General features: G+C 41.5%; 1 protein-coding gene across 1 annotated transcript in view; it reads right to left on the bottom strand.

Annotated features, from left to right (window-relative positions):
• Positions 1–26,634, bottom strand: part of LOC121561393 (ribosomal protein S6 kinase alpha-6) — a 130,298-nt gene that overhangs the window by 57,379 nt on the left and 46,285 nt on the right. The window contains exons 10-14 of the mRNA XM_045214182.1: positions 12,282–12,370; positions 11,937–12,001; positions 8,385–8,487; positions 7,912–8,036; positions 6,425–6,547 (exon numbers count right to left, since the gene is read on the bottom strand). Coding sequence (XP_045070117.1) covers positions 6,425–6,547; positions 7,912–8,036; positions 8,385–8,487; positions 11,937–12,001; positions 12,282–12,370 — 505 coding nt within the window. The remainder of the gene's footprint in view (positions 1–6,424; positions 6,548–7,911; positions 8,037–8,384; positions 8,488–11,936; positions 12,002–12,281; positions 12,371–26,634) is intronic.

Below are 26,634 nucleotides of genomic sequence, written 5' to 3'. Positions count from 1 at the left end.
TATTAATGTGTATTATGATGTTACCTTGACAGTGTAGTCCATAACACAGTTAGTTACCTATATTAATGTGTATTATGATGTTACCTTGACAGTGTAGTCCATAACACAGTTAGTTACCTATATTAATGTGTATTATGATGTTACCTTGACAGTGTAGTCCATAACACAGTTAGTTACCTATATTAATGTGTATTATGATGTTACCTTGACAGTGTAGTCCATAACACAGTTAGTTACCTATATTAATGTGTATTATGATGTTACCTTGACAGTGTAGTCCATAACACAGGTAGTTACCTATATTAATGTGTATTATGATGTTACCTTGACAGTGTAGTCCATAACACAGTTAGTTACCTATATTAATGTGTATTATGATGTTACCTTGACAGTGTAGTCCATAACACAGGTAGTTACCTATATTAATGTGTATTATGATGTTACCTTGACAGTGTAGTCCATAACACAGGTAGTTACCTATATTAATGTGTATTATGATGTTACCTTGACAGTGTAGTCCATAACACAGTTAGTTACCTATATTAATGTGTATTATGATGTTACCTTGACAGTGTAGTCCATTACACAGGTAGTTACTATATTAATGTGTATTATGATGTTACCTTGACAGTGTAGTCCATTACACAGTTAGTTACCTATATTAATGTGTATTATGATGTTACCTTGACAGTGTAGTCCATAACACAGGTAGTTACCTATATTAATGTTATTATGATGTTACCTTGACAGTGTAGTCCATTACACAGTTAGTTACCTATATTAATGTGTATTATGATGTTACCTTGACAGTGTAGTCCATAACACAGTTAGTTACCTATATTAATGTGTATTATGATGTTACCTTGACAGTGTAGTCCATAACACAGTTAGTTACCTATATTAATGTGTATTATGATGTTACCTTGACAGTGTAGTCCATTACACAGTTAGTTACCTATATTAATGTGTATTATGATGTTACCTTGACAGTGTAGTCCATAACACAGTTAGTTACCTATATTAATGTGTATTATGATGTTACCTTGACAGTGTAGTCCATAACACAGTTAGTTACCTATATTAATGTGTATTATGATGTTACCTTGACAGTGTAGTCCATAACACAGGTAGTTACCTATATTAATGTGTATTATGATGTTACCTTGACAGTGTAGTCCATAACACAGTTAGTTACCTATATTAATGTGTATTATGATGTTACCTTGACAGTGTAGTCCATTACACAGGTAGTTACCTATATTAATGTGTATTATGATGTTACCTTGACAGTGTAGTCCATAACACAGGTAGTTACCTATATTAATGTGTATTATGATGTTACCTTGACAGTGCAGTCCATTACACAGTTAGTTACCTATATTAATGTGTATTATGATGTTACCTTGACAGTGTAGTCCATAACACAGTTAGTTACCTATATTAATGTGTATTATGATGTTACCTTGACAGTGTAGTCCATAACACAGTTAGTTACCTATATTAATGTGTATTATGATGTTACCTTGACAGTGTAGTCCATTAACACAGGTAGTTACCTATATTAATGTGTATTATGATGTTACCTTGACAGTGTAGTCCATAACACAGGTAGTTACCTATATTAATGTGTATTATGATGTTACCTTGACAGTGTAGTCCATTACACAGTTAGTTACCTATATTAATGTGTATTATGATGTTACCTTGACAGTGTAGTCCATAACACAGTTAGTTACCTATATTAATGTGTATTATGATGTTACCTTGACAGTGTAGTCCATAACACAGTTAGTTACCTATATTAATGTGTATTATGATGTTACCTTGACAGTGTAGTCCATTACACAGTTAGTTACCTATATTAATGTGTATTATGATGTTACCTTGACAGTGTAGTCCATAACACAGTTAGTTACCTATATTAATGTGTATTATGATGTTACCTTGACAGTGTAGTCCATAACACAGTTAGTTACCTATATTAATGTGTATTATGATGTTACCTTGACAGTGTAGTCCATAACACAGTTAGTTACCTATATTAATGTGTATTATGATGTTACCTTGACAGTGTAGTCCATAACACAGTTAGTTACCTATATTAATGTGTATTATGATGTTACCTTGACAGTGTAGTCCATAACACAGTTAGTTACCTATATTAATGTGTATTATGATGTTACCTTGACAGTGTAGTCCATAACACAGGTAGTTACCTATATTAATGTGTATTATGATGTTACCTTGACAGTGTAGTCCATAACACAGTTAGTTACCTATATTAATGTGTATTATGATGTTACCTTGACAGTGTAGTCCATAACACAGTTAGTTACCTATATTAATGTGTATTATGATGTTACCTTGACAGTGTAGTCCATTACACAGGTAGTTACTATATTAATGTGTATTATGATGTTACCTTGACAGTGTAGTCCATTACACAGTTAGTTACCTATATTAATGTGTATTATGATGTTACCTTTGACAGTGTAGTCCATAACACAGTTAGTTACCTATATTAATGTATTATGATGTTACCTTGACAGTGTAGTCCATAACACAGTTAGTTACCTATATTAATGTGTATTATGATGTTACCTTGACAGTGTAGTCCATACACAGGTAGTTACCTATATTAATGTGTATTATGATGTTACCTTGACAGTGTAGTCCATTACACAGTTAGTTACCTATATTAATGTGTATTATGATGTTACCTTGACAGTGTAGTCCATTACACAGTTAGTTACCTATATTAATGTGTATTATGATGTTACCTTGACAGTGTAGTCCATTACACAGTTAGTTACCTATATTAATGTGTATTATGATGTTACCTTGACAGTGTAGTCCATAACAGTTAGTTACCTATATTAATGTGTATTATGATGTTACCTTGACAGTGTAGTCCATAACACAGTTAGTTACCTATATTAATGTGTATTATGATGTTACCTTGACAGTGTAGTCCATAACACAGGTAGTTACCTATATTAATGTGTATTATGATGTTACCTTGACAGTGTAGTCCATAACACAGTTAGTTACCTATATTAATGTGTATTATGATGTTACCTTGACAGTGTAGTCCATAACACAGTTAGTTACCTATATTAATGTGTATTATGATGTTACCTTGACAGTGTAGTCCATAACACAGGTAGTTACCTATATTAATGTGTATTATGATGTTACCTTGACAGTGTAGTCCATTACACAGGTAGTTACCTATATTAATGTGTATTATGATGTTACCTTGACAGTGTAGTCCATTAACACAGTTAGTTACCTATATTAATGTGTATTATGATGTTACCTTGACAGTGTAGTCCATTACACAGTTAGTTACCTATATTAATGTGTATTATGATGTTACCTTGACAGTGTAGTCCATTACACAGTTAGTTACCTATATTAATGTGTATTATGATGTTCCCTTGACAGTGTAGTCCATTACACAGGTAGTTACCTATATTAATGTGTATTATGATGTTACCTTGACAGTGTAGTCCATTACACAGTTAGTTACCTATATTAATGTGTATTATGATGTTCCCTTGACAGTGTAGTCCATAACACAGTTAGTTACCTATATTAATGTGTATTATGATGTTACCTTGACAGTGTAGTCCATAACACAGTTAGTTACCTATATTAATGTGTATTATGATGTTACCTTGACAGTGTAGTCCATTACACAGTTAGTTACCTATATTAATGTGTATTATGATGTTACCTTGACAGTGTAGTCCATAACAGTTAGTTCCCTATATTAATGTGTATTATGATGTTACCTTGACAGTGTAGTCCATTACACAGTTAGTTACCTATATTAATGTGTATTATGATGTTACCTTGACAGTGTAGTCCATAACACAGTTAGTTACCTATATTAATGTGTATTATGATGTTACCTTGACAGTGTAGTCCATTACACAGTTAGTTACCTATATTAATGTGTATTATGATGTTACCTTGACAGTGTAGTCCATAACACAGTTAGTTACCTATATTAATGTGTATTATGATGTTACCTTGACAGTGTAGTCCATTACACAGGTAGTTACTATATTAATGTGTATTATGATGTTACCTTGACAGTGTAGTCCATTACACAGTTAGTTACCTATATTAATGTGTATTATGATGTTACCTTGACAGTGTAGTCCATAACACAGGTAGTTACCTATATTAATGTGTATTATGATGTTACCTTGACAGTGTAGTCCATAACACAGTTAGTTACCTATATTAATGTGTATTATGATGTTACCTTGACAGTGTAGTCCATAACACAGTTAGTTACCTATATTAATGTGTATTATGATGTTACCTTGACAGTGTAGTCCATTACACAGGTAGTTACCTATATTAATGTGTATTATGATGTTACCTTGACAGTGTAGTCCATTACACAGGTAGTTACCTATATTAATGTGTATTATGATGTTACCTTGACAGTGTAGTCCATAACACAGTTAGTTACCTATATTAATGTGTATTATGATGTTACCTTGACAGTGTAGTCCATTACACAGGTAGTTACTATATTAATGTGTATTATGATGTTACCTTGACAGTGTAGTCCATAACACAGTTAGTTACCTATATTAATGTGTATTATGATGTTACCTTGACAGTGTAGTCCATAACACAGGTAGTTACCTATATTAATGTGTATTATGATGTTACCTTGACAGTGTAGTCCATTACACAGTTAGTTACCTATATTAATGTGTATTATGATGTTACCTTGACAGTGTAGTCCATAACACAGGTAGTTACCTATATTAATGTGTATTATGATGTTACCTTGACAGTGTAGTCCATAACACAGTTAGTTACCTATATTAATGTGTATTATGATGTTACCTTGACAGTGTAGTCCATAACAGTTAGTTACCTATATTAATGTGTATTATGATGTTACCTTGACAGTGTAGTCCATTACACAGTTAGTTACCTATATTAATGTGTATTATGATGTTACCTTGACAGTGTAGTCCATAACAGGTAGTTACCTATATTAATGTGTATTATGATGTTACCTTGACAGTGTAGTCCATTACACAGGTAGTTACCTATATTAATGTGTATTATGATGTTACCTTGACAGTGTAGTCCATTACACAGGTAGTTACCTATATTAATGTGTATTATGATGTTACCTTGACAGTGTAGTCCATTACACAGGTAGTTACCTATATTAATGTGTATTATGTTACCTTGACAGTGTAGTCCATAACACAGGTAGTTACCTATATTAATGTGTATTATGATGTTACCTTGACAGTGTAGTCCATAACACAGGTAGTTACCTATATTAATGTGTATTATGATGTTACCTTGACAGTGTAGTCCATAACACAGGTAGTTACCTATATTAATGTGTATTATGATGTTACCTTGACAGTGTAGTCCATTACACAGGTAGTTACTATATTAATGTGTATTATGATGTTACCTTGACAGTGTAGTCCATTACACAGGTAGTTACCTATATTAATGTGTATTATGATGTTACCTTGACAGTGTAGTCCATAACACAGTTAGTTACCTATATTAATGTGTATTATGATGTTACCTTGACAGTGTAGTCCATAACACAGGTAGTTACCTATATTAATGTGTATTATGATGTTACCTTGACAGTGTAGTCCATTACACAGTTAGTTACCTATATTAATGTGTATTATGATGTTACCTTGACAGTGTAGTCCATAACACAGTTAGTTACCTATATTAATGTGTATTATGATGTTACCTTGACAGTGTAGTCCATTACACAGTTAGTTACCTATATTAATGTGTATTATGATGTTACCTTGACAGTGTAGTCCATAACACAGGTAGTTACCTATATTAATGTGTATTATGATGTTACCTTGACAGTGTAGTCCATAACACAGGTAGTTACCTATATTAATGTGTATTATGATGTTACCTTGACAGTGTAGTCCATTACACAGTTAGTTACCTATATTAATGTGTATTATGATGTTACCTTGACAGTGTAGTCCATAACACAGGTAGTTACCTATATTCATGTGTATTATGATGTTACCTTGACAGTGTAGTCCATAACACAGGTAGTTACCTATATTAATGTGTATTATGATGTTACCTTGACAGTGTAGTCCATAACACAGGTAGTTACCTATATTAATGTGTATTATGATGTTACCTTGACAGTGTAGTCCATTACACAGTTAGTTACCTATATTAATGTGTATTATGATGTTACCTTGACAGTGTAGTCCATTACACAGGTAGTTACTATATTAATGTGTATTATGATGTTACCTTGACAGTGTAGTCCATAACAGTTAGTTACCTATATTAATGTGTATTATGATGTTACCTTGACAGTGTAGTCCATAACACAGGTAGTTACCTATATTAATGTGTATTATGATGTTACCTTGACAGCGTAGTCCATTGCAGACACTCTGTGTACACAGCGTTTACAGATCGAATACGATCCAACTCCAATATCCTCCTGAAGCTCATAAAGGTCTGAGAACTGGGCCGATCCACCATGCATCTACACACAGACAGAGAGACAGGGAGAGAGAGAGAGAGAGAGAGAGAGAGAGCAAGAGAGACAGAGACAGAGAGAGCGAGAGAGAGAGAATTATAAATAAGAATTTGTTCCTAATTGACCTGTGTGGTCAAATAAAGGTTAAATATTATTTTTTTTTTAAAAGAGATCGAGAGAGGAGGAGGTAACAATGTAATACAACAAATCACAAGTAACCTACTATGGAATAATGTGTACCTACACTGTAATTACATTGTAGCAATATCATGTCAAATGGAGTACTGTTATGTAGTAGGTAGTTTAGTGTTAGCACACAGTTAGGAAACACTACCAGGATACACTTCTACACTTCATCCACCAGGTGGCAGCACCAAACGAGTCAAGGGCTGTGAGAGCAAATTAATTGAAACATTCAAGCGTGTGCAAGCGTACTAAAGGCACAATGTTGAGCTGTGGGTGGGTGTACCTGTACTATCGGTAGGATGCTGAGGAGAGGAGAGCTGTGGGTGGGTGTACCTGTACTATCGGTAGGATGCTGAGTAGAGGAGAGCTGTGGGTGGGTGTACCTGTACTATCGGTAGGATGCTGAGGAGAGGAGAGCTGTGGGTGGGTGTACCTGTACTATCGGTAGGATGCTGAGGGAGAGGGAGCTGTGGGTGGGTGTACCTGTACTATCGGTAGGGGATGCTGAGGAGAGAGAGCTGTGGGTGGGTGTACCTGTACTATCGGTAGGATGCTGAGGAGAGGAGAGAGCTGTGGGTGGGTGCCTGTACTATCGGTAGGATGCTGAGGAGAGGAGAGCTGTGGGTGGGTGCACCTGTATCTATCGGTAGGATGCTGAGGAGAGAGAGCTGTGGGTGGGTGCACCTGTACTATCGGTAGGATGCTGAGGAGAGGAGAGCTGTGGGTGGGTGTACCTGTACTATCGGTAGGATGCTGAGGAGAGGAGAGCTGTGGGTGGGTGTACCTGTACTATCGGTAGGATGCTGAGGAGAGGAGAGCTGTGGGTGGGTGTACCTGTACTATCAGTAGGATGCTGAGGAGAGGAGAGCTGTGGGTGGGTGTACCTGTACTATCGGTAGGATGCTGAGGAGAGGGGAGCTGTGGGTGGTGTGTACCTGTACTATCGGTAGGATGCTGAGGAGAGGGAGCTGTGGGTGGGTGTACCTGTACTATCGGTAGGATGCTGAGTAGTGGGGAGCTGTGGGTGGGTGTACCTGTACTATCGGTAGGATGCTGAGGAGAGGAGAGCTGTGGGTGGGTGTACCTGTACTATCGGTAGGATGCTGAGTAGAGGAGAGCTGTGGGTGGGTGCACCTGTACTATCGGTAGGATGCTGAGTAGAGGGGAGCTGTGGGTGGGTGTACCTGTACTATCGGTAGGATGCTGAGGAGAGGAGAGCCCTTGTTGTCATCCAGAGAGGCTGGAGCCACGAAGCTGAACCCTTTAAACAGCTGATGGGCGTTCGCACTGGGAGGAATCCCTGGGGAGTCTATATATATATACATACACACACAGACACACACACACACACACACACACACACACACACACACACAGACACACACACAGACACACACACAGACACGCAGACACACACACAGACACGCAGACACACACACGCAGACACACACAGACACACACAGACACACACAGACACACACAGACATACACAGACACACACAGACACAGGAGAGATGTGTGTTAACAATAGAAGAAAGACCTGGAGAATCTACACTGTGACCATAACCTCTACACTGTGACCATAACCTCTACACTGTGACCATAACCTCTACACTGTGACCATAACCTCTACACTGTGACCATAACCCTCACGTACCTTTGGGTGTTTTAGCGGTGAACTCTGGGTCGAAGCAGAACGTGTCGTCAGGCTTCCCTGCTGCTGGTTTGAACGGAGGCTGGAGCTCTGTCCTGTAGAGCTTCTATGGAGGGAGGGAAGGAAGGGCTGAGATATTCATATTTAGTTTCCGTTCCATGTCATAATGAACAGTGTAGAGACACAGAGAGAGAGAAAGACAGACAGAGAGAGACAGAGAGAGAGAGAGAGAGAGAGAGAGAGAGACAGAGACAGAGACAGAGAGAGAGAGAGAGAGAGAGAGAGAGAGAGAGAGAGAGAGAGAGAGAGAGAGAGAGAGAGAGAGAGAGAGAGAGAGAGAATTTGAAATTATAAAAGATAAAGAAAAATTTGGGTGAAAAGCCAAAATGTCCCATTTAGTTTTGTCTTGGCTTTCATAGCATGTAATGTGTCTTCTCAGTCATGTTGAGATTGGTCGACTACTATTGCTTTAATGTATTGTTATTCTCATGAATAGTGTTGTTGTAGTTGCTGCTAATGGTAATCCCATTTCCACTACTACTATTATTATTGCTGTTGGTCCCACCATTTTTGTTATATGTATACTTTGACAATGTAAGTAATTTTACTTGCCATGTCAATAAAGTCTACTGAATTGAATTGAGAGAGTCAGAGAGAAAACCACGAAAAGACATTCCCCTTGCCACCATACAGCGGGTGAATGGAAGCATTTCCTGTGACTGTGCCTCAAAACCTAATGTCTACCTGGCTCTCCACTCCACCCTGGACTGGAACAGCCATTACGACCAGGTCCACCTCTACAAGGCAGCAATCCCAACTTTTGCCAGGACCCTGAAGGACGTCACCCTCAACCGCAACCCCAGCACCTCACACAGAAGCAACGGACACCCCTCCCAGATCTGCAAGACCCCCTCCCGAAGGACCTGCACCGAGAGAACCCATGCCAAGAGGACCTACACCCAGACCACAGCATCACCAGCCACACCCCAACCAGCTGAGACCACCCCAAACAAACCCTGGCCACACCCTATAAAGGCCCCCCAAGATCAGTCTTATGCCCCTTCTGCCCCCCGCCTCTGCAGCAAGGACCTCAACATGACAGCTGCACATATGCCCAGGCCGTGAGCAGAGCAACAGGCCCAACCCCCACTAATACACCTGCCCAAGCCCCATCCTGCGACCTAAGAGGTATGTATCAGATGCTCAACATGCTCTGCTCAGACCTACTGTAATGGTCCGGGCCTAAACCACATGAAACCAACACTAGACACTATGGAACACAAAGCTTTTACTATCTCATCCTGTACATAGTCAATGGTAGGCTTCGAGGAGACTCCTACGGTACAGCTCATCTCTTGGCAGTAGTACTGTAGACTACTTTATCACTGACCTCAACCCAGTCTCTCAGAGTGTTCAGTCAGCCCACTGACACCCCTATCAGACCACAGCAAAATCACAGCCTACTTGAACAGAGCAATACTCAATCATGAAGCATCAAAGCCAAAGGAAGTGAATAATATTAAGAAATGCCATAGATGGAAAGAAAGTAGTGTAGAAACCTACCAAAAAACAATTAGGCAACAACAAATTCAATCCCTTTCAGACAACTTCCTGGACAAAACGTTCCACTGTAATAGTGAAGGTGTAAACTTGGCAGTAGAAAACCTAAACAGTATATTTGACCTCTCAGCTTCCCTATCAAATCTAAAAATCTCTAACAGAAAACCTAAGAAAATTAACAACAATGACAAATGGTTTGATGAAGAATGCAAAAACCTAAGAAAGAAATTGAGAAACCTATCCAACCAAAAACATAGAGACCCAGAAAACCTGAGCCTACGCCTTCACTATGGTGAATCACTAAAACAATACAGAAATACACTACGGAAAAAGAAGGAACAGCATGTCAGAAATCAGCTCAATGTAATTGAATAATCTATAGAATCTAACCACTTCTGGGAAAATTGGAAAACAACAACACGAAGAGCTATCTATCCAAAACGGAGATGTATGGGTAAACCACTTCTCCAATCTTTTTGGCCCTATAACAAAGAACAAACAGCAAAAACATATACATGATCAAATAAAAATCTTAGAATCAACTATTAAAGACTACCAGAACCCACTAGATTCTCCAATTACATTGAATGAACTACAGGACAAAATACAAACCCTCCAACCTTTCCTCAGTGAAAACAATGTACTGAGCAAATGTCAAATAGGCTTTTTACCAAATTACCGTACGACAGACCACGTATTCACCCTGCACACTCTAATTGACAAACAAACTAAACAAAACAAAGGCAAAGTCTTCTCATGCTTTGTTGATTTCAAAAAGGCTTTTGACTCAATTTGGCGTGAGGGTCTGCTATACAAATTGATGGAAAGTGGTGTTGGGGGAAAAACATACAACATTATAAAATCCATGTACACAAACAACTGTGCAGGTCAAATTGGCAGAAACCACACACATATTGTATCTTTCCACAGGGCCGTGGGGTGAGACAGGGATGCACCTTAAGCCCCACCCTCTTCAACATACTGTTTCTTTCCACAGGGCTGTGGGGTGAGACAGGGATGCAGCTTAAGCCCCACCCTCTTCAACATACTGTATCTTTCAACAGGGCCGTGGGGTGAGACAGGGATGCAGCTTAAGCCCCACCCTCTTCAACATATATATCAACCAATTGGCGAGGGCACTAAAACAGTCTGCAGCACCCGGCCTCACCCTACTAGAATCTGAAGTCATATGTCTACTGTTTGCTGATGATCTGGTGCTTCTGTCCCCAACCAAGGAGGGCCTACAGCAGCACCTAGATCTTCTGCACAGATTCTGTCAGACTTGGGCCCTGACAGTAAATCTCAGTAAGACAAATATAATGGTGTTCCAAAAAAGGTCCAGTTGCCAGGACCACAAATACAAATTCCATCTAGACACTGTTGCCCTTCAGCACACAAATAATTACACATACCTCAACCTGAACAAGGCAAGAAGGGCCTTCTACACCATCAAAAGGAACATAAACCTTGACATCCCAAATAAGATCAGTTATAGAACCCATATCATATCCCTCTATGGTTGTGAGGTCTGGGGTCCACTCACCAACCAAGAATTCACAAAAAGGGACAAACACCCAATTCAGACTGCATGCAAAATTCTGCAAAAATATACATTGTGTGCAACGCAAAAACCCCAAACAATATATGCAGAACAGAATTAGGACACCCGCTAGTTATACAAATCCAGAAAAGAGCTGTTAAATTCTACAATCACCTAAAAGGAAGCGATGCCCAAACCTTCCATCACAAAGCCCTGAGAAAAGGGCAACCAGTGGAACCAAACAACATTGTAAATACCACCAATATATCTTCCCCTACTATTCATACTAAAACAGCTGATAATAGAACACTGGAAATGTCCATCTTTCTGAACCCTTTGTGAGTGTAATGTTAACTGGTCAATGTTAACTGTTACTTTCTCATCGTTTTATATTGTTTTGTGTCTTCTAAAGTGTGTTTATTTCACTTTTGTGTGTGTGTGTGAGAGAGACTCACGTTCCAGTCGATGGTTGAGAAGAAGGCGTGACGTTTGATCTCCTCCACCCCATCAGCCCCAGCCCCTACACAGATGCAGCGCACCGTCAGTAAAACACACACACAACAGCGAGACAACTGACAGTAACTCACTCTCTCTCTCACACACACACACACACACACACACACACACACACACACACACACACACACACACACACACACACACACACACACACAGGTGGTTAATTTGTGTGACTGTTCTATCAGTGTTTTGTTACTTGTCATGTTTTTTGTGGACCCCAGGAAGAATAGCTGCTGCCTCTGCAAAAGCTAATGGGGATCCAAATAAACAAAGAGACTTACCCAGGCGGTTAGCAGGGTTGCGTTTAAACAGCATTCTCAGCAGACTCTGGGCTTCTAGACTCATGAACTGAGGCATCCCTAACTTAGCTCTGAGGGAGGGAGAAAGAGAGGAGAGGAGAGAGAGGAGAGAGGAGAGAGCGAGTGAAAACAATGTCCGGAGCAAATGTCAAATTGGCGTCTTACCAAAATATCGTACGACAGACCATGTATACACCCTGCACATACTAATTGACAAAAAAAAAATGCTTTGTTGAATTAAAAAAAGCTTGAGACTCAACATATATGTCAACGATTGATCTGGTGCAGATGATCTGGTGCTTCTGTCCCCAACCAAGGAGGGCCTCCAGCAGCACCTAGATCTTCTGCACAGATTATGTCAGACCTGGGCCTTGACAGTAAATCTCAGCAAGACAAATATAATGGTGTTCCAAAAAAGGTCCAGTTGCCAGGACTACGACCATAAATTCTATCTACACATTGTTGCCTTAGAGCACACAAAGAATTACACCTTCCTCGGCCTAAACATCAACACCACAGGTAACTTCCACAAAGCTGTGAATGATCTGAGAGACAAGGCAAGAAGAGCCTTCTACGGCATCAAAAGGGAACATAACATTTGACATACCAATTACGATCTGGCTAAAAATACTTTAATCAGTTATAGAACCCATTGCCCCCTGTTTGTGGTCCACTCACCAACCAATAATTCACAAAACAGGACAAACACCCAATTAAGAATTCTGCAAAAATATCCAGAATTAGGACTATACCTACAAATGATAAAAATCCAGAAAAGAACCGTTAAATTCTACAACCACCTAAAAATAAGTGATTCTCAAACCTTCCATAACAAAGCCAACACATACAGAGAGATGAACCTAGAGAAGAGTCCCCTCTGGAAACGATGCATACCTCAGCCTATACATCAGTGCCACAGGTAACTTCCACAAAGCTGTGAACGATCTGAGAGACAAGGCAAGAAGGGCCTTCTATGCCATCAAAAGGAACATAACATTTGACATACCAATTAGGATCTGGCTAAAAATACTTGAATCAGTTATAGAACCCATTGCCCTTTATGGTTCTGAGGTCTGGGGTCCGCTCACCAACCAAGAATTCACAAAATGGGACAAACACCAAATTGAGACTGTGCATGCAGAATTCTGCAAAAATATCCTCTGTGTACAACAAAAAACATAAAATAATGCATGCAAAGCAGAATTAGGCCGATACCCACTAATTATCAAAATCCAGAAAAGAGCCGTTAAATTATATAACCACTTAAAAGGAAGCGATTCCCAAAACTTCCATAACAAAGCCATCACATACAGAGAGATGAACTTGGAGAAGAGTCCCCTAAGTAAGCTGGTCCTGGGACTCTGCTACAAACACAAACAGACCCCACAGAGCCCCAGGACAGCAACACAATTAGACCCAACCAAATCATGAGAAAACAAAAATATAATTACTTGACACATTGAAAGAATCAACAAAAAAACTGAGCAAACTGCAATGTTATTTGGCCCTAAACAGAGAGTACACAGTGGCAGAATACCTGACCACTGTGACTGACCCAAACTTAAGGAAAGCTTTGACTATGTCCAGACTCAGTGAGCATAGCCTTGCTATTGAGAAAGGCCGCCATAGGCAGACCCGTTCCTCAAGACAAGACAGCATGTGGTCACTGCCCACAAAATGCGGTGGAAACCAAGCTGCACTTCCTAACCTGCCAAACGTATGATCATAGAAGAGACACATATTTCCCTCAAATTTGTGAGCTGCTGCCACAAGAAAAGGTCAACCAGTAGGTCAAAAACACAAATGTAAATCTAACCTTTATCAGTCTATTTATTTCCCATTATTTGTACATTCTTCTATTTGCACATTGCCACAACACTGTACATAGCTTATGTAACATTTTTAATGTTATACTCTTGAAACTGCTAATAATTGAATATTTTAGATGTTATTCTATTAACTTGTTGTTTACTGTTAATGTCTGATTGTTGTTGTCTTTGTTTTGTTTAATTTGCTTTGTTGTTTTTTGTCGTGGGAAACATGTCTGAGAGAGGGAGAGAGAGAGACATCACTATAAATAAGAATGTATTCTTAACGGACCTTTCTGGTCAAATAAAGGTTAACCTCTACGGGATCGGTGTCCCGTATATGGGACGGTTGAGCTAACGTGCGCTAATGTGATTAGCATGACTCTTGTAAGTAACAGCAAACTTTCCAGGACATAGACATGTCTTATATGGGCAGAAAGCTTAAATTGTTAATCTAACTGCACTGTCCAATTTACAGTAGCTATTACAGTGAAATAATACCATGCTATTGTTTGAGGAGAGTACACAACATCAAAAAACTTATCACGGCAACTGGTTTGATTCATTCACCTCTGAAGGTAAATAATGTACTTACATTCAGTAATCTTGCTCTGATTTGTCATCCTGAGGGTCCCAGAGCTCAAATGTAGCATAGTTGTTTGATAAAATCCATTTTTATATTCAAATGTAGGAACTGGGTTCTACAGTTATATATAGTTATATATAGATAGGATATCCAAGATGGCATAGCAGTGCGGTCGTGTTATCTGTAGTGTCCTCATGTAAATAGCCAGTTTTTTGTTTTTTTGTCTTTTTCGTATATATTTCTCAATCTCACTTTCCATCCTTTAACTAAATATACTTTCCTGCAACCCGCCTCACCCAATGTGGAACGGATTCTATTATTTCTTCATACATTTTTATCCAGAACCTCTGGCTGAAACTAGCCAGCTAGCCAGATAACTAGCTACTTGCTATTAGCCACCGTTAGCGGTCTTAACCATTGTCCGTGGCTGTGGCCTGCACTACCTACCAGCCAGCTCTAGCCTGGACAATTAAGAGCAGGACAATTATCGGCCAGTCTGCACATCGCGCTATCGAGCCAGAGCATATCGGATTTTCTGCCAGAATCACTGAATCACTGGACCTTAACACCGGATCATCGCAACTAGCTAGCTGCAACCGAATGGCTGCTGTCATTTTTGGCTAATCACCACTGTCCTGAAGCTAACCCCAGTTAGCCTTGAGCTATCTCCCGGCTAGCTACCTCTCTGTCAACCAGACGGGACCTCCTAGTGTTGACACGGAGCCCTGCCGATCCATCACGACTGGTCTGCCGACGTAAATTGTCTGATGTGGTTTCAACAGGCTTCCCGTTGCGACGACCACGAAGATCCATCTGCTAGCCCCGGCCCGCTAGCACGCGCAATCAACAGCCGTGCCTCCAGCTCGCCTGAGGGAAATGACCTCGGAGAAACTGAAAGATTGAGGTTGAGCGTGCCCACACGACTGGAAAACCCACCACCGGCCCAGGTGACAGGCCTAGGCCTGAGGTTCAAGGACAAGGTATCTGTTCTGGTAAGAGCTTTCTTGGGGACCTGAATATTGACTGGTTTTGGTTTTCATCAAGCTGTCCGCTCAAGAGGAAGCTTCTCACTGTAACCAGTCCCTGTAATCTGGTTCCTTTTATAAATCAACCTACCAGGGTGTTTACAAATACTACTGGAACAAGATCATCCACATGTATCGATCACATTTTTACTAATACTGTAGAACTTTGTTCTAAAGCTGTATCCGTACCCGTTGGATGCAGTGATCACAATATAGTGGCTATATCCAGGAAAGCCAAAGTTCCAAAAGCTGGGCCTAAAATAGTGTATAAGAGATCATACAAAAGATTTAGCTGTGACTCTTATGTGGATGATGTAAAACATATTTGTTGGTCTGATGTGATTAATAAGGAGCATCCAGACGCTGCACTTGATGAATTTATGAAATTGCTTCTTCCAATTATTGATAAACATGCACCTGTTAAGAAACTGACTGTTAGAACTGTTAAGGCTCCATGGATTGATGAGGAATAGAAAAACTGTCTGGTTGAAAGAGACGGGGCAAAAGGAGTGGTTAATAAGTCTGGCTGCACATCTGACTGGCTGACTTACTGCAAATAGAGAAATGATGGGACTAAACTCAACAAAATAAAAAAAAGCTCTCTAGGCCCTCTACTCTTTTCTATTTTTTACCAATGACCATGGATGCTGATGATTCAACCATATACGCAACAGCAACCACAGCTAATGAAGTCACTGAAACCCTGAACAAAGAGTTGCAGTCTGTTTTGGAATGGGTGGACACTAATAAACTGGTCCTGAACATCTCTAAAACTAAGATAATTGTATTTGGTACAAATCAAAAAGTACAAAAAGTTCTACACCTCAGCTGAATCTGGTAATGAATGGTGTGGCTGTTGAACAAGTTGAGGAGACTAAATTACTTGGTGTTACCTTAGATTGTAAACTGTCATGGTCAAAACATATAGATTCAATGGTTGTAAAGATGGGGAGAGGTCTGTCCGTAATAAAGATATGCTCTGCTTTTTTGACACCACACTCCACAAAGCAAGTCCTGCAGGCTCTAGTTTAGTCTTATCTTGATTATTGTCCAGTCATGTGGTCGAGTGCTGCAAGGAAAGACCTAGTTAAGCTGTAGCTCTTCATTGTAATCAGAGGTCTGATATAAATGCTATGCATGCCAGTCTCTCTTTGACTAAGAGTTCACTTCTTCTGGTAAGAAACATTAATGTGTTGAAAATTCTAAATACTTTGCATAGTCAACTTACACACAGCTCTGACACACACATTTACCCCCCTAGACATGCCAGCAGGGGTCTTTTCACAGCCCAAATCCAGAACAAATTCAAGAAAGCGTACAGTATTATATAGAGCCATTATTGCATGTAACTCCGTTCCATCTCATATTGCTCAAATGAACAGCAAACCTGGTTTAAACAAACAGATAAAGCAACACCTCACGGCACAACGCCTCTCCGCTATTTGACCTAGATATTTTGTGTGTATGTATTGATATGTAGGCTACGTGTGCCATTTTAAAAATGTATGTAGTTCTGTCCTTGAGCTGTTCTTGTCTATTAATGTTCCTGGTCTAGAGTGGCTGCTATATCCCTGTAGTTCCATTAATCACCTGGTCTAGAGTGGCTGCTATATCCCTGTAGTTCCATTAATCACCTGGTCTAGAGTGGCTGCTATATCCCTGTAGTTCCATTAATCACCTTGTCTAGAGTGGTGCTATAGTCCTGTAGTTCCATTAATCACCTGGTCTAGAGTGGCTGCTATATCCCTGTAGATCCATTAATCACCTGGTCTAGAGTGGTGCTATAGTCCTGTAGTTCCATTAATCACCTGGTCTAGAGTGGCTGCTATAGTCCTGTAGTTCCATTAATCACCTGGTCTAGAGTGGCTGCTATAGTCCTGTAGTTCCATTAATCACCTTGTCTAGAGTGGCTGCTATATCCCTGTAGTTCCATTAATCACCTGGTCTAGAGTGGCTGCTATAGTCCTGTAGTTCCATTAATCACCTGGTCTAGAGTGGCTGCTATAGTCCTGTAGTTCCATTAATCACCTGGTCTAGAGTGGCTGCTATAGCCCTGTAGTTCCATTAATCACCTGTTCTAGAGTGGTGCTATAGTCCTGTAGTTCCATTAATCACCTGGTCTAGAGTGGCTGCTATATCCCTGTAGTTCCATTAATCACCTGGTCTAGAGTGGCTGCTATAGTCCTGTAGTTCCATTAATCACCTGGTCTAGAGTGGCTGCTATAGTCCTGTAGTTCCATTAATCACCTGGTCTATAGTGGTGCTATATCCCTGTAGTTCCATTAATCACCTGGTCTAGAGTGGCTGCTATAGTCCTGTAGTTCCATTAATCACCTGGTCTAGAGTGGCTGCTATAGTCCTGTAGTTCCATTAATCACCTGGTCTAGAGTGGCTGCTATAGTCCTGTAGTTCCATTAATCACCTGGTCTAGAGTGGCTGCTATAGCCCTGTAGTTCCATTAATCACCTGGTCTAGAGTGGTGCTATAGTCCTGTAGTTCCATTAATCACCTGGTCTAGAGTGGCTGCTATATCCCTGTAGTTCCATTAATCACCTGGTCTAGAGTGGCTGCTATAGTCCTGTAGTTCCATTAATCACCTGGTCTAGAGTGGCTGCTATAGTCCTGTAGTTCCATTAATCACCTGGTCTATAGTGGTGCTATATCCCTGTAGTTCCATTAATCACCTGGTCTAGAGTGGCTGCTATATCCCTGTAGTTCCATTAATCACCTGGTCTAGAGTGGCTGCTATAGTCCTGTAGTTCCATTAATCACCTGGTCTAGAGTGGCTGCTATAGTCCTGTAGTTCCATTAATCACCTGGTCTAGAGTGGCTGCTATAGTCCTGTAGTTCCATTAATCACCTGGTCTAGAGTGGTGCTATAGTCCTGTAGTTCCATTAATCACCTGGTCTAGAGTGGCTGCTATATCCCTGTAGTTCCATTAATCACCTGGTCTAGAGTGGCTGCTATATCCCTGTAGTTCCATTAATCACCTGGTCTAGAGTGGCTGCTATATCCCTGTAGTTCCATTAATCACCTGGTCTAGAGTGGCTGCTATAGTCCTGTAGTTCCATTAATCACCTGGTCTAGAGTGGTGCTATAGTCCTGTAGTTCCATTAATCACCTGGTCTAGAGTGGCTGCTATAGTCCTGTAGTTCCATTAATCACCTGGTCTAGAGTGGCTGCTATAGTCCTGTAGTTCCATTAATCACCTGGTCTAGAGTGGTGCTATATCCCTGTAGTTCCATTAATCACCTGGTCTAGAGTGGCTGCTATAGTCCTGTAGTTCCATTAATCACCTGGTCTAGAGTGGCTGCTATAGTCCTGTAGTTCCATTAATCACCTGGTCTAGAGTGGCTGCTATAGTCCTGTAGTTCCATTAATCACCTGGTCTATAGTGGTGCTATATCCCTGTAGTTCCATTAATCACCTGGTCTAGAGTGGCTGCTATAGCCCTGTAGTTCCATTAATCACCTGGTCTAGAGTGGCTGCTATATCCCTGTAGTTCCATTAATCACCTGGTCTAGAGTGGCTGCTATATCCCTGTAGTTCCATTAATCACCTGGTCTAGAGTGGCTGCTATATCCCTGTAGTTCCATTAATCACCTGGTCTAGAGTGGCTGCTATAGTCCTGTAGTTCCATTAATCACCTGGTCTAGAGTGGTGCTATAGTCCTGTAGTTCCATTAATCACCTGGTCTAGAGTGGTGCTATAGTCCTGTAGTTCCATTAATCACCTGGTCTAGAGTGTCTGCTATAGTCCTGTAGTTCCATTAATCACCTGGTCTAGAGTGGTGCTATAGTCCTGTAGTTCCATTAATCACCTGGTCTAGAGTGGCTGCTATAGTCCTGTAGTTCCATTAATCACCTGGTCTAGAGTGGCTGCTATATCCCTGTAGTTCCATTAATCACCTGGTCTAGAGTGGCTGCTATAGCCCTGTAGTTCCATTAATCACCTGGTCTAGAGTGGCTGCTATATCCCTGTAGTTCCATTAATCACCTGGTCTAGAGTGGTGCTATAGTCCTGTAGTTCCATTAATCACCTGGTCTAGAGTGGTGCTATAGTCCTGTAGTTCCATTAATCACCTGGTCTAGAGTGGCTGCTATATCCCTGTAGTTCCATTAATCACCTGGTCTAGAGTGGCTGCTATAGTCCCAGTAGTTCCATTAATCACCTGGTCTAGAGTGGCTGCTATATCCCTGTAGTTCCATTAATCACCTGGTCTAGAGTGGTGCTATAGTCCTGTAGTTCCATTAATCACCTGGTCTAGAGTGGTGCTATAGTCCTGTAGTTCCATTAATCACCTGGTCTAGAGTGGTGCTATAGTCCTGTAGTTCCATTAATCACCTGGTCTAGAGTGGCTGCTATAGTCCTGTAGTTCCATTAATCACCTGGTCTAGAGTGGCTGCTATAGCCCTGTAGTTCCATTAATCACCTGGTCTAGAGTGGTGCTATAGCCCTGTAGTTCCATTAATCACCTGGTCTAGAGTGGTGCTATAGTCCAGTAGTTCCATTAATCACCTGGTCTAGAGTGGCTGCTATAGTCCTGTAGTTCCATTAATCACCTGGTCTAGAGTGGCTGCTATAGTCCTGTAGTTCCATTAATCACCTGGTCTAGAGTGGCTGCTATAGCCCTGTAGTTCCATTAATCACCTGGTCTGAGAGTGGTGCTATAGTCCTGTAGTTCCATTAATCACCTGGTCTAGAGTGGCTGCTATATCCCTGTAGTTCCATTAATCACCTGGTCTAGAGTGGCTGCTATAGTCCTGTAGTTCCATTAATCACCTGGTCTAGAGTGGCTGCTATAGTCCTGTAGTTCCATTAATCACCTGGTCTATAGTGGTGCTATATCCTGTAGTTCCATTAATCACCTGGTCTAGAGTGGCTGCTATAGTCCTGTAGTTCCATTAATCACCTGGTCTAGAGTGGCTGCTATAGTCCTGTAGTTCCATTAATCACCTGGTCTAGAGTGGCTGCTATGGTCCTGTAGTTCCATTAATCACCTGGTCTAGAGTGGTGCTATAGTCCTGTAGTTCCATTAATCACCTGGTCTAGAGTGGCTGCTATAGTCCTGTAGTTCCATTAATCACCTGGTCTAGAGTGGCTGCTATAGTCCTGTAGTTCCATTAATCACCTGGTCTAGAGTGGCTGCTATAGTCCTGTAGTTCCATTAATCACCTGGTCTAGAGTGGCTGCTATAGTCCTGTAGTTCCATTAATCACCTGGTCTAGAGTGGCTGCTATAGTCCTGTAGTTCCATTAATCACCTGGTCTAGAGTGGCTGCTATAGTCCTGTAGTTCCATTAATCACCTGGTCTAGAGTGGCTGCTATAGTCCTGTAGTTCCATTAATCACCTGGTCTAGAGTGGCTGCTATAGTCCTGTAGTTCCATTAATCACCTGGTCTAGAGTGGCTGCTATAGTCCTGTAGTTCCATTAATCACCTGGTCTAGAGTGGCTGCTATAGTCCTGTAGTTCCATTAATCACCTGGTCTAGAGTGGCTGCTATAGTCCTGTAGTTCCATTAATCACCTGGTCTAGAGTGGCTGCTATAGTCCTGTAGTTCCATTAATCACCTGGTCTAGAGTGGCTGCTATAGTCCTGTAGTTCCATTAATCACCTGGTCTAGAGTGGCTGCTATAGCCCTGTAGTTCCATTAATCACCTGGTCTAGAGATGGCTGCTATAGCCCTGTAGTTCCATTAATCACCTGGTCTAGAGTGGCTGCTATAGTCCTGTAGTTCCATTAATCACCTGGTCTAGAGTGGCTGCTATATCCGTAGTTCCATTAATCACCTGGTCTAGAGTGGCTGCTATAGTCCTGTAGTTCCATTAATCACCTGGTCTAGAGTGGCTGCTATAGTCCCTGTAGTTCCATTAATCACCTGGTCTAGAGTGGTTGCTATAGTCCTGTAGTTCCATTAATCACCTGGTCTAGAGTGGCTGCTATAGTCCTGTAGTTCCATTAATCACCTGGTCTAGAGTGGCTGCTATAGCCCTGTAGTTCCATTAATCACCTGGTCTAGAGTGGCTGCTATAGTCCTGTAGTTCCATTAATCACCTGGTCTAGAGTGGTGCTATAGTCCTGTAGTTCCATTAATCACCTGGTCTAGAGTGGCTGCTATAGTCCTGTAGTTCCATTAATCACCTGGTCTAGAGTGGCTGCTATAGTCCTGTAGTTCCATTAATCACCTGGTCTAGAGTGGCTGCTATAGTCCTGTAGTTCCATTAATCACCTGGTCTAGAGTGGCTGCTATAGCCCTGTAGTTCCATTAATCACCTGGTCTAGAGTGGCTGCTATAGCCCTGTAGTTCCATTAATCACCTGGTCTAGAGTGGCTGCTATAGTCCTGTAGTTCCATTAATCACCTGGTCTAGAGTGGCTGCTATAGTCCTGTAGTTCCATTAATCACCTGGTCTAGAGTGGCTGCTATAGTCCTGTAGTTCCATTAATCACCTGGTCTAGAGTGGTGCTATAGTCCTGTAGTTCCATTAATCACCTGGTCTAGAGTGGCTGCTATATTCCTGTAGTTCCATTAATCACCTGGTCTAGAGTGGCTGCTATAGTCCTGTAGTTCCATTAATCACCTGGTCTAGAGTGGCTGCTATAGTCCTGTAGTTCCATTAATCACCTGGTCTAGAGTGGCTGCTATAGTCCTGTAGTTCCATTAATCACCTGGTCTAGAGTGGTGCTATAGTCCTGTAGTTCCGTTAATCACCTGGTCTAGAGTGGCTGCTATAGCCCTGTAGTTCCATTAATCACCTGGTCTAGAGTGGCTGCTATATCCCTGTAGTTCCATTAATCACCTGGTCTAGAGTGGCTGCTATAGTCCTGTAGTTCCATTAATCACCTGGTCTAGAGTGGCTGCTATAGTCCTGTAGTTCCATTAATCACCTGGTCTAGAGTGGTGCTATAGTCCTGTAGTTCCATTAATCACCTGGTCTAGAGTGGCTGCTATAGTCCTGTAGTTCCATTAATCACCTGGTCTAGAGTGGCTGCTATAGTCCTGTAGTTCCATTAATCACCTGGTCTAGAGTGGTGCTATAGCCCTGTAGTTCCATTAATCACCTGGTCTAGAGTGGCTGCTATAGTCCTGTAGTTCCATTAATCACCTGGTCTAGAGTGGCTGCTATAGTCCTGTAGTTCCATTAATCACCTGGTCTAGAGTGGCTGCTATAGTCCTGTAGTTCCATTAATCACCTGGTCTATAGTGGTGCTATATCCCTGTAGTTCCATTAATCACCTGGTCTAGAGTGGCTGCTATAGCCCTGTAGTTCCATTAATCACCTGGTCTAGAGTGGCTGCTATACCCCCTGTAGTTCCATTAATCACCTGGTCTAGAGTGGCTGCTATATCCCTGTAGTTCCATTAATCACCTGGTCTAGAGTGGCTGCTATATCCCTGTAGTTCCATTAATAACCTGGTCTAGAGTGGCTGCTATAGTCCTGTAGTTCCATTAATCACCTGGTCTAGAGTGGTGCTATAGTCCTGTAGTTCCATTAATCACCTGGTCTAGAGTGGTGCTATAGTCCTGTAGTTCCACTAATCACCTGGTCTACAGTGTCTGCTATAGTCCTGTAGTTCCATTAATCACCTGGTCTAGAGTGGTGCTATAGTCCTGTAGTTCCATTAATCACCTGGTCTAGAGTGGCTGCTATAGTCCTGTAGTTCCATTAATCACCTGGTCTAGAGTGGCTGCTATATCCCTGTAGTTCCATTAATCACCTGGTCTAGAGTGGCTGCTATAGCCCTGTAGTTCCATTAATCACCTGGTCTAGAGTGGCTGCTATATCCCTGTAGTTCCATTAATCACCTGGTCTAGAGTGGTGCTATAGTCCTGTAGTTCCATTAATCACCTGGTCTAGAGTGGTGCTATAGTCCTGTAGTTCCATTAATCACCTGGTCTAGAGTGGCTGCTATATCCCTGTAGTTCCATTAATCACCTGGTCTAGAGTGGCTGCTATAGTCCTGTAGTTCCATTAATCACCTGGTCTAGAGTGGCTGCTATATCCCTGTAGTTCCATTAATCACCTGGTCTAGAGTGGTGCTATAGTCCTGTAGTTCCATTAATCACCTGGTCTAGAGTGGTGCTATAGTCCTGTAGTTCCATTAATCACCTGGTCTAGAGTGGTGCTATAGTCCTGTAGTTCCATTAATCACCTGGTCTAGAGTGGCTGCTATAGTCCTGTAGTTCCATTAATCACCTGGTCTAGAGTGGCTGCTATAGCCCTGTAGTTCCATTAATCACCTGGTCTAGAGTGGTGCTATAGCCCTGTAGTTCCATTAATCACCTGGTCTAGAGTGGTGCTATAGTCCAGTAGTTCCATTAATCACCTGGTCTAGAGTGGCTGCTATAGTCCTGTAGTTCCATTAATCACCTGGTCTAGAGTGGCTGCTATAGTCCTGTAGTTCCATTAATCACCTGGTCTAGAGTGGCTGCTATAGCCCTGTAGTTCCATTAATCACCTGGTCTAGAGTGGTGCTATAGTCCTGTAGTTCCATTAATCACCTGGTCTAGAGTGGCTGCTATATCCCTGTAGTTCCATTAATCACCTGGTCTAGAGTGGCTGCTATAGTCCTGTAGTTCCATTAATCACCTGGTCTAGAGTGGCTGCTATAGTCCCGTAGTTCCATTAATCACCTGGTCTATAGTGGTGCTATATCCCTGTAGTTCCATTAATCACCTGGTCTAGAGTGGCTGCTATAGTCCTGTAGTTCCATTAATCACCTGGTCTAGAGTGGCTGCTATAGTCCTGTAGTTCCATTAATCACCTGGTCTAGAGTGGCTGCTATAGTCCTGTAGTTCCATTAATCACCTGGTCTAGAGTGGTGCTATAGTCCTGTAGTTCCATTAATCACCTGGTCTAGAGTGGCTGCTATAGTCCTGTAGTTCCATTAATCACCTGGTCTAGAGTGGCTGCTATAGTCCTGTAGTTCCATTAATCACCTGGTCTAGAGTGGCTGCTATAGTCCTGTAGTTCCATTAATCACCTGGTCTAGAGTGGCTGCTATAGTCCTGTAGTTCCATTAATCACCTGGTCTAGAGTGGCTGCTATAGTCCTGTAGTTCCATTAATCACCTGGTCTAGAGTGGCTGCTATAGTCCTGTAGTTCCATTAATCACCTGGTCTAGAGTGGCTGCTATAGTCCTGTAGTTCCATTAATCACCTGGTCTAGAGTGGCTGCTATAGTCCTGTAGTTCCATTAATCACCTGGTCTAGAGTGGCTGCTATAGTCCCTGTAGTTCCATTAATCACCTGGTCTAGAGTGGCTGCTAGTCCTGTAGTTCCATTAATCACCTGGTCTAGAGTGGCTGCTATAGTCCTGTAGTTCCATTAATCACCTGGTCTAGAGTGGCTGCTATAGTCCTGTAGTTCCATTAATCACCTGGTCTAGAGTGGCTGCTATAGTCCTGTAGTTCCATTAATCACCTGGTCTAGAGTGGCTGCTATAGTCCTGTAGTTCCATTAATCACCTGGTCTAGAGTGGCTGCTATAGTCCTGTAGTTCCATTAATCACCTGGTCTAGAGTGGCTGCTATAGTCCTGTAGTTCCATTAATCACCTGGTCTAGAGTGGCTGCTATAGTCCTGTAGTTCCATTAATCACCTGGTCTATAGTGGTGCTATAGCCCTGTAGTTCCATTAATCACCTGGTCTAGAGTGGCTGCTATAGCCCTGTAGTTCCATTAATCACCTGGTCTAGAGTGGCTGCTATGTTCCTGTAGTTCCATTAATCACCTGGTCTAGAGTGGCTGCTATATCCCTGTAGTTCCATTAATCACCTGGTCTAGAGTGGTGCTATTAGTCCCTGTAGTTCCATTAATCACCTGGTCTAGAGTGGCTGCTATATCCCTGTAGTTCCATTAATCACCTGGTCTAGAGTGGCTGCTATAGTCCTGTAGTTCCATTAATCACCTGGTCTAGAGTGGCTGCTATAGTCCTGTAGTTCCATTAATCACCTGGTCTAGAGTGGTGCTATAGTCCTGTAGTTCCATTAATCACCTGGTCTAGAGTGGTGCTATAGTCCTGTAGTTCCATTAATCACCTGGTCTAGAGTGGCTGCTATAGTCCTGTAGTTCCATTAATCACCTGGTCTAGAGTGGCTGCTATATCCCTGTAGTTCCATTAATCACCTGGTCTAGAGTGGTGCTATAGTCCTGTAGTTCCATTAATCACCTGGTCTAGAGTGGCTGCTATATCCCTGTAGTTCCATTAATCACCTGGTCTAGAGTGGTGCTATAGTCCTGTAGTTCCATTAATCACCTGGTCTAGAGTGGCTGCTATAGCCCTGTAGTTCCATTAATCACCTGGTCTAGAGTGGCTGCTATAGTCCTGTAGTTCCATTAATCACCTGGTCTAGAGTGGCTGCTATAGTCCTGTAGTTCCATTAATCACCTGGTCTAGAGTGGCTGCTATATCCCTGTAGTTCCATTAATCACCTGGTCTAGAGTGGCTGCTATATCCCTGTAGTTCCATTAATCACCTGGTCTAGAGTGGTGCTATAGTCCTGTAGTTCCATTAATCACCTGGTCTAGAGTGGCTGCTATAGTCCTGTAGTTCCATTAATCACCTGGTCTAGAGTGGCTGCTATAGTCCTGTAGTTCCATTAATCACCTGGTCTAGAGTGGCTGCTATAGTCCTGTAGTTCCATTAATCACCTGGTCTAGAGTGGCTGCTATAGCCCTGTAGTTCCATTAATCACCTGGTCTAGAGTGGCTGCTATAGTCCTGTAGTTCCATTAATCACCTGGTCTAGAGTGGCTGCTATAGTCCCTGTAGTTCCATTAATCACCTGGTCTAGAGTGGCTGCTATAGTCCTGTAGTTCCATTAATCACCTGGTCTAGAGTGGTGCTATAGTCCCGTAGTTCCATTAATCACCTGGTCTAGAGTGGCTGCTATAGTCCTGTAGTTCCATTAATCAC

This window comes from Coregonus clupeaformis, unplaced genomic scaffold (assembly GCF_020615455.1).
Source record: "Coregonus clupeaformis isolate EN_2021a unplaced genomic scaffold, ASM2061545v1 scaf0210, whole genome shotgun sequence".
Classification (NCBI taxonomy): domain Eukaryota; kingdom Metazoa; phylum Chordata; class Actinopteri; order Salmoniformes; family Salmonidae; genus Coregonus; species Coregonus clupeaformis.
Note: the sequence above shows the minus strand (reverse complement) of the source record. Positions and strands in the feature narration are given on the sequence as shown.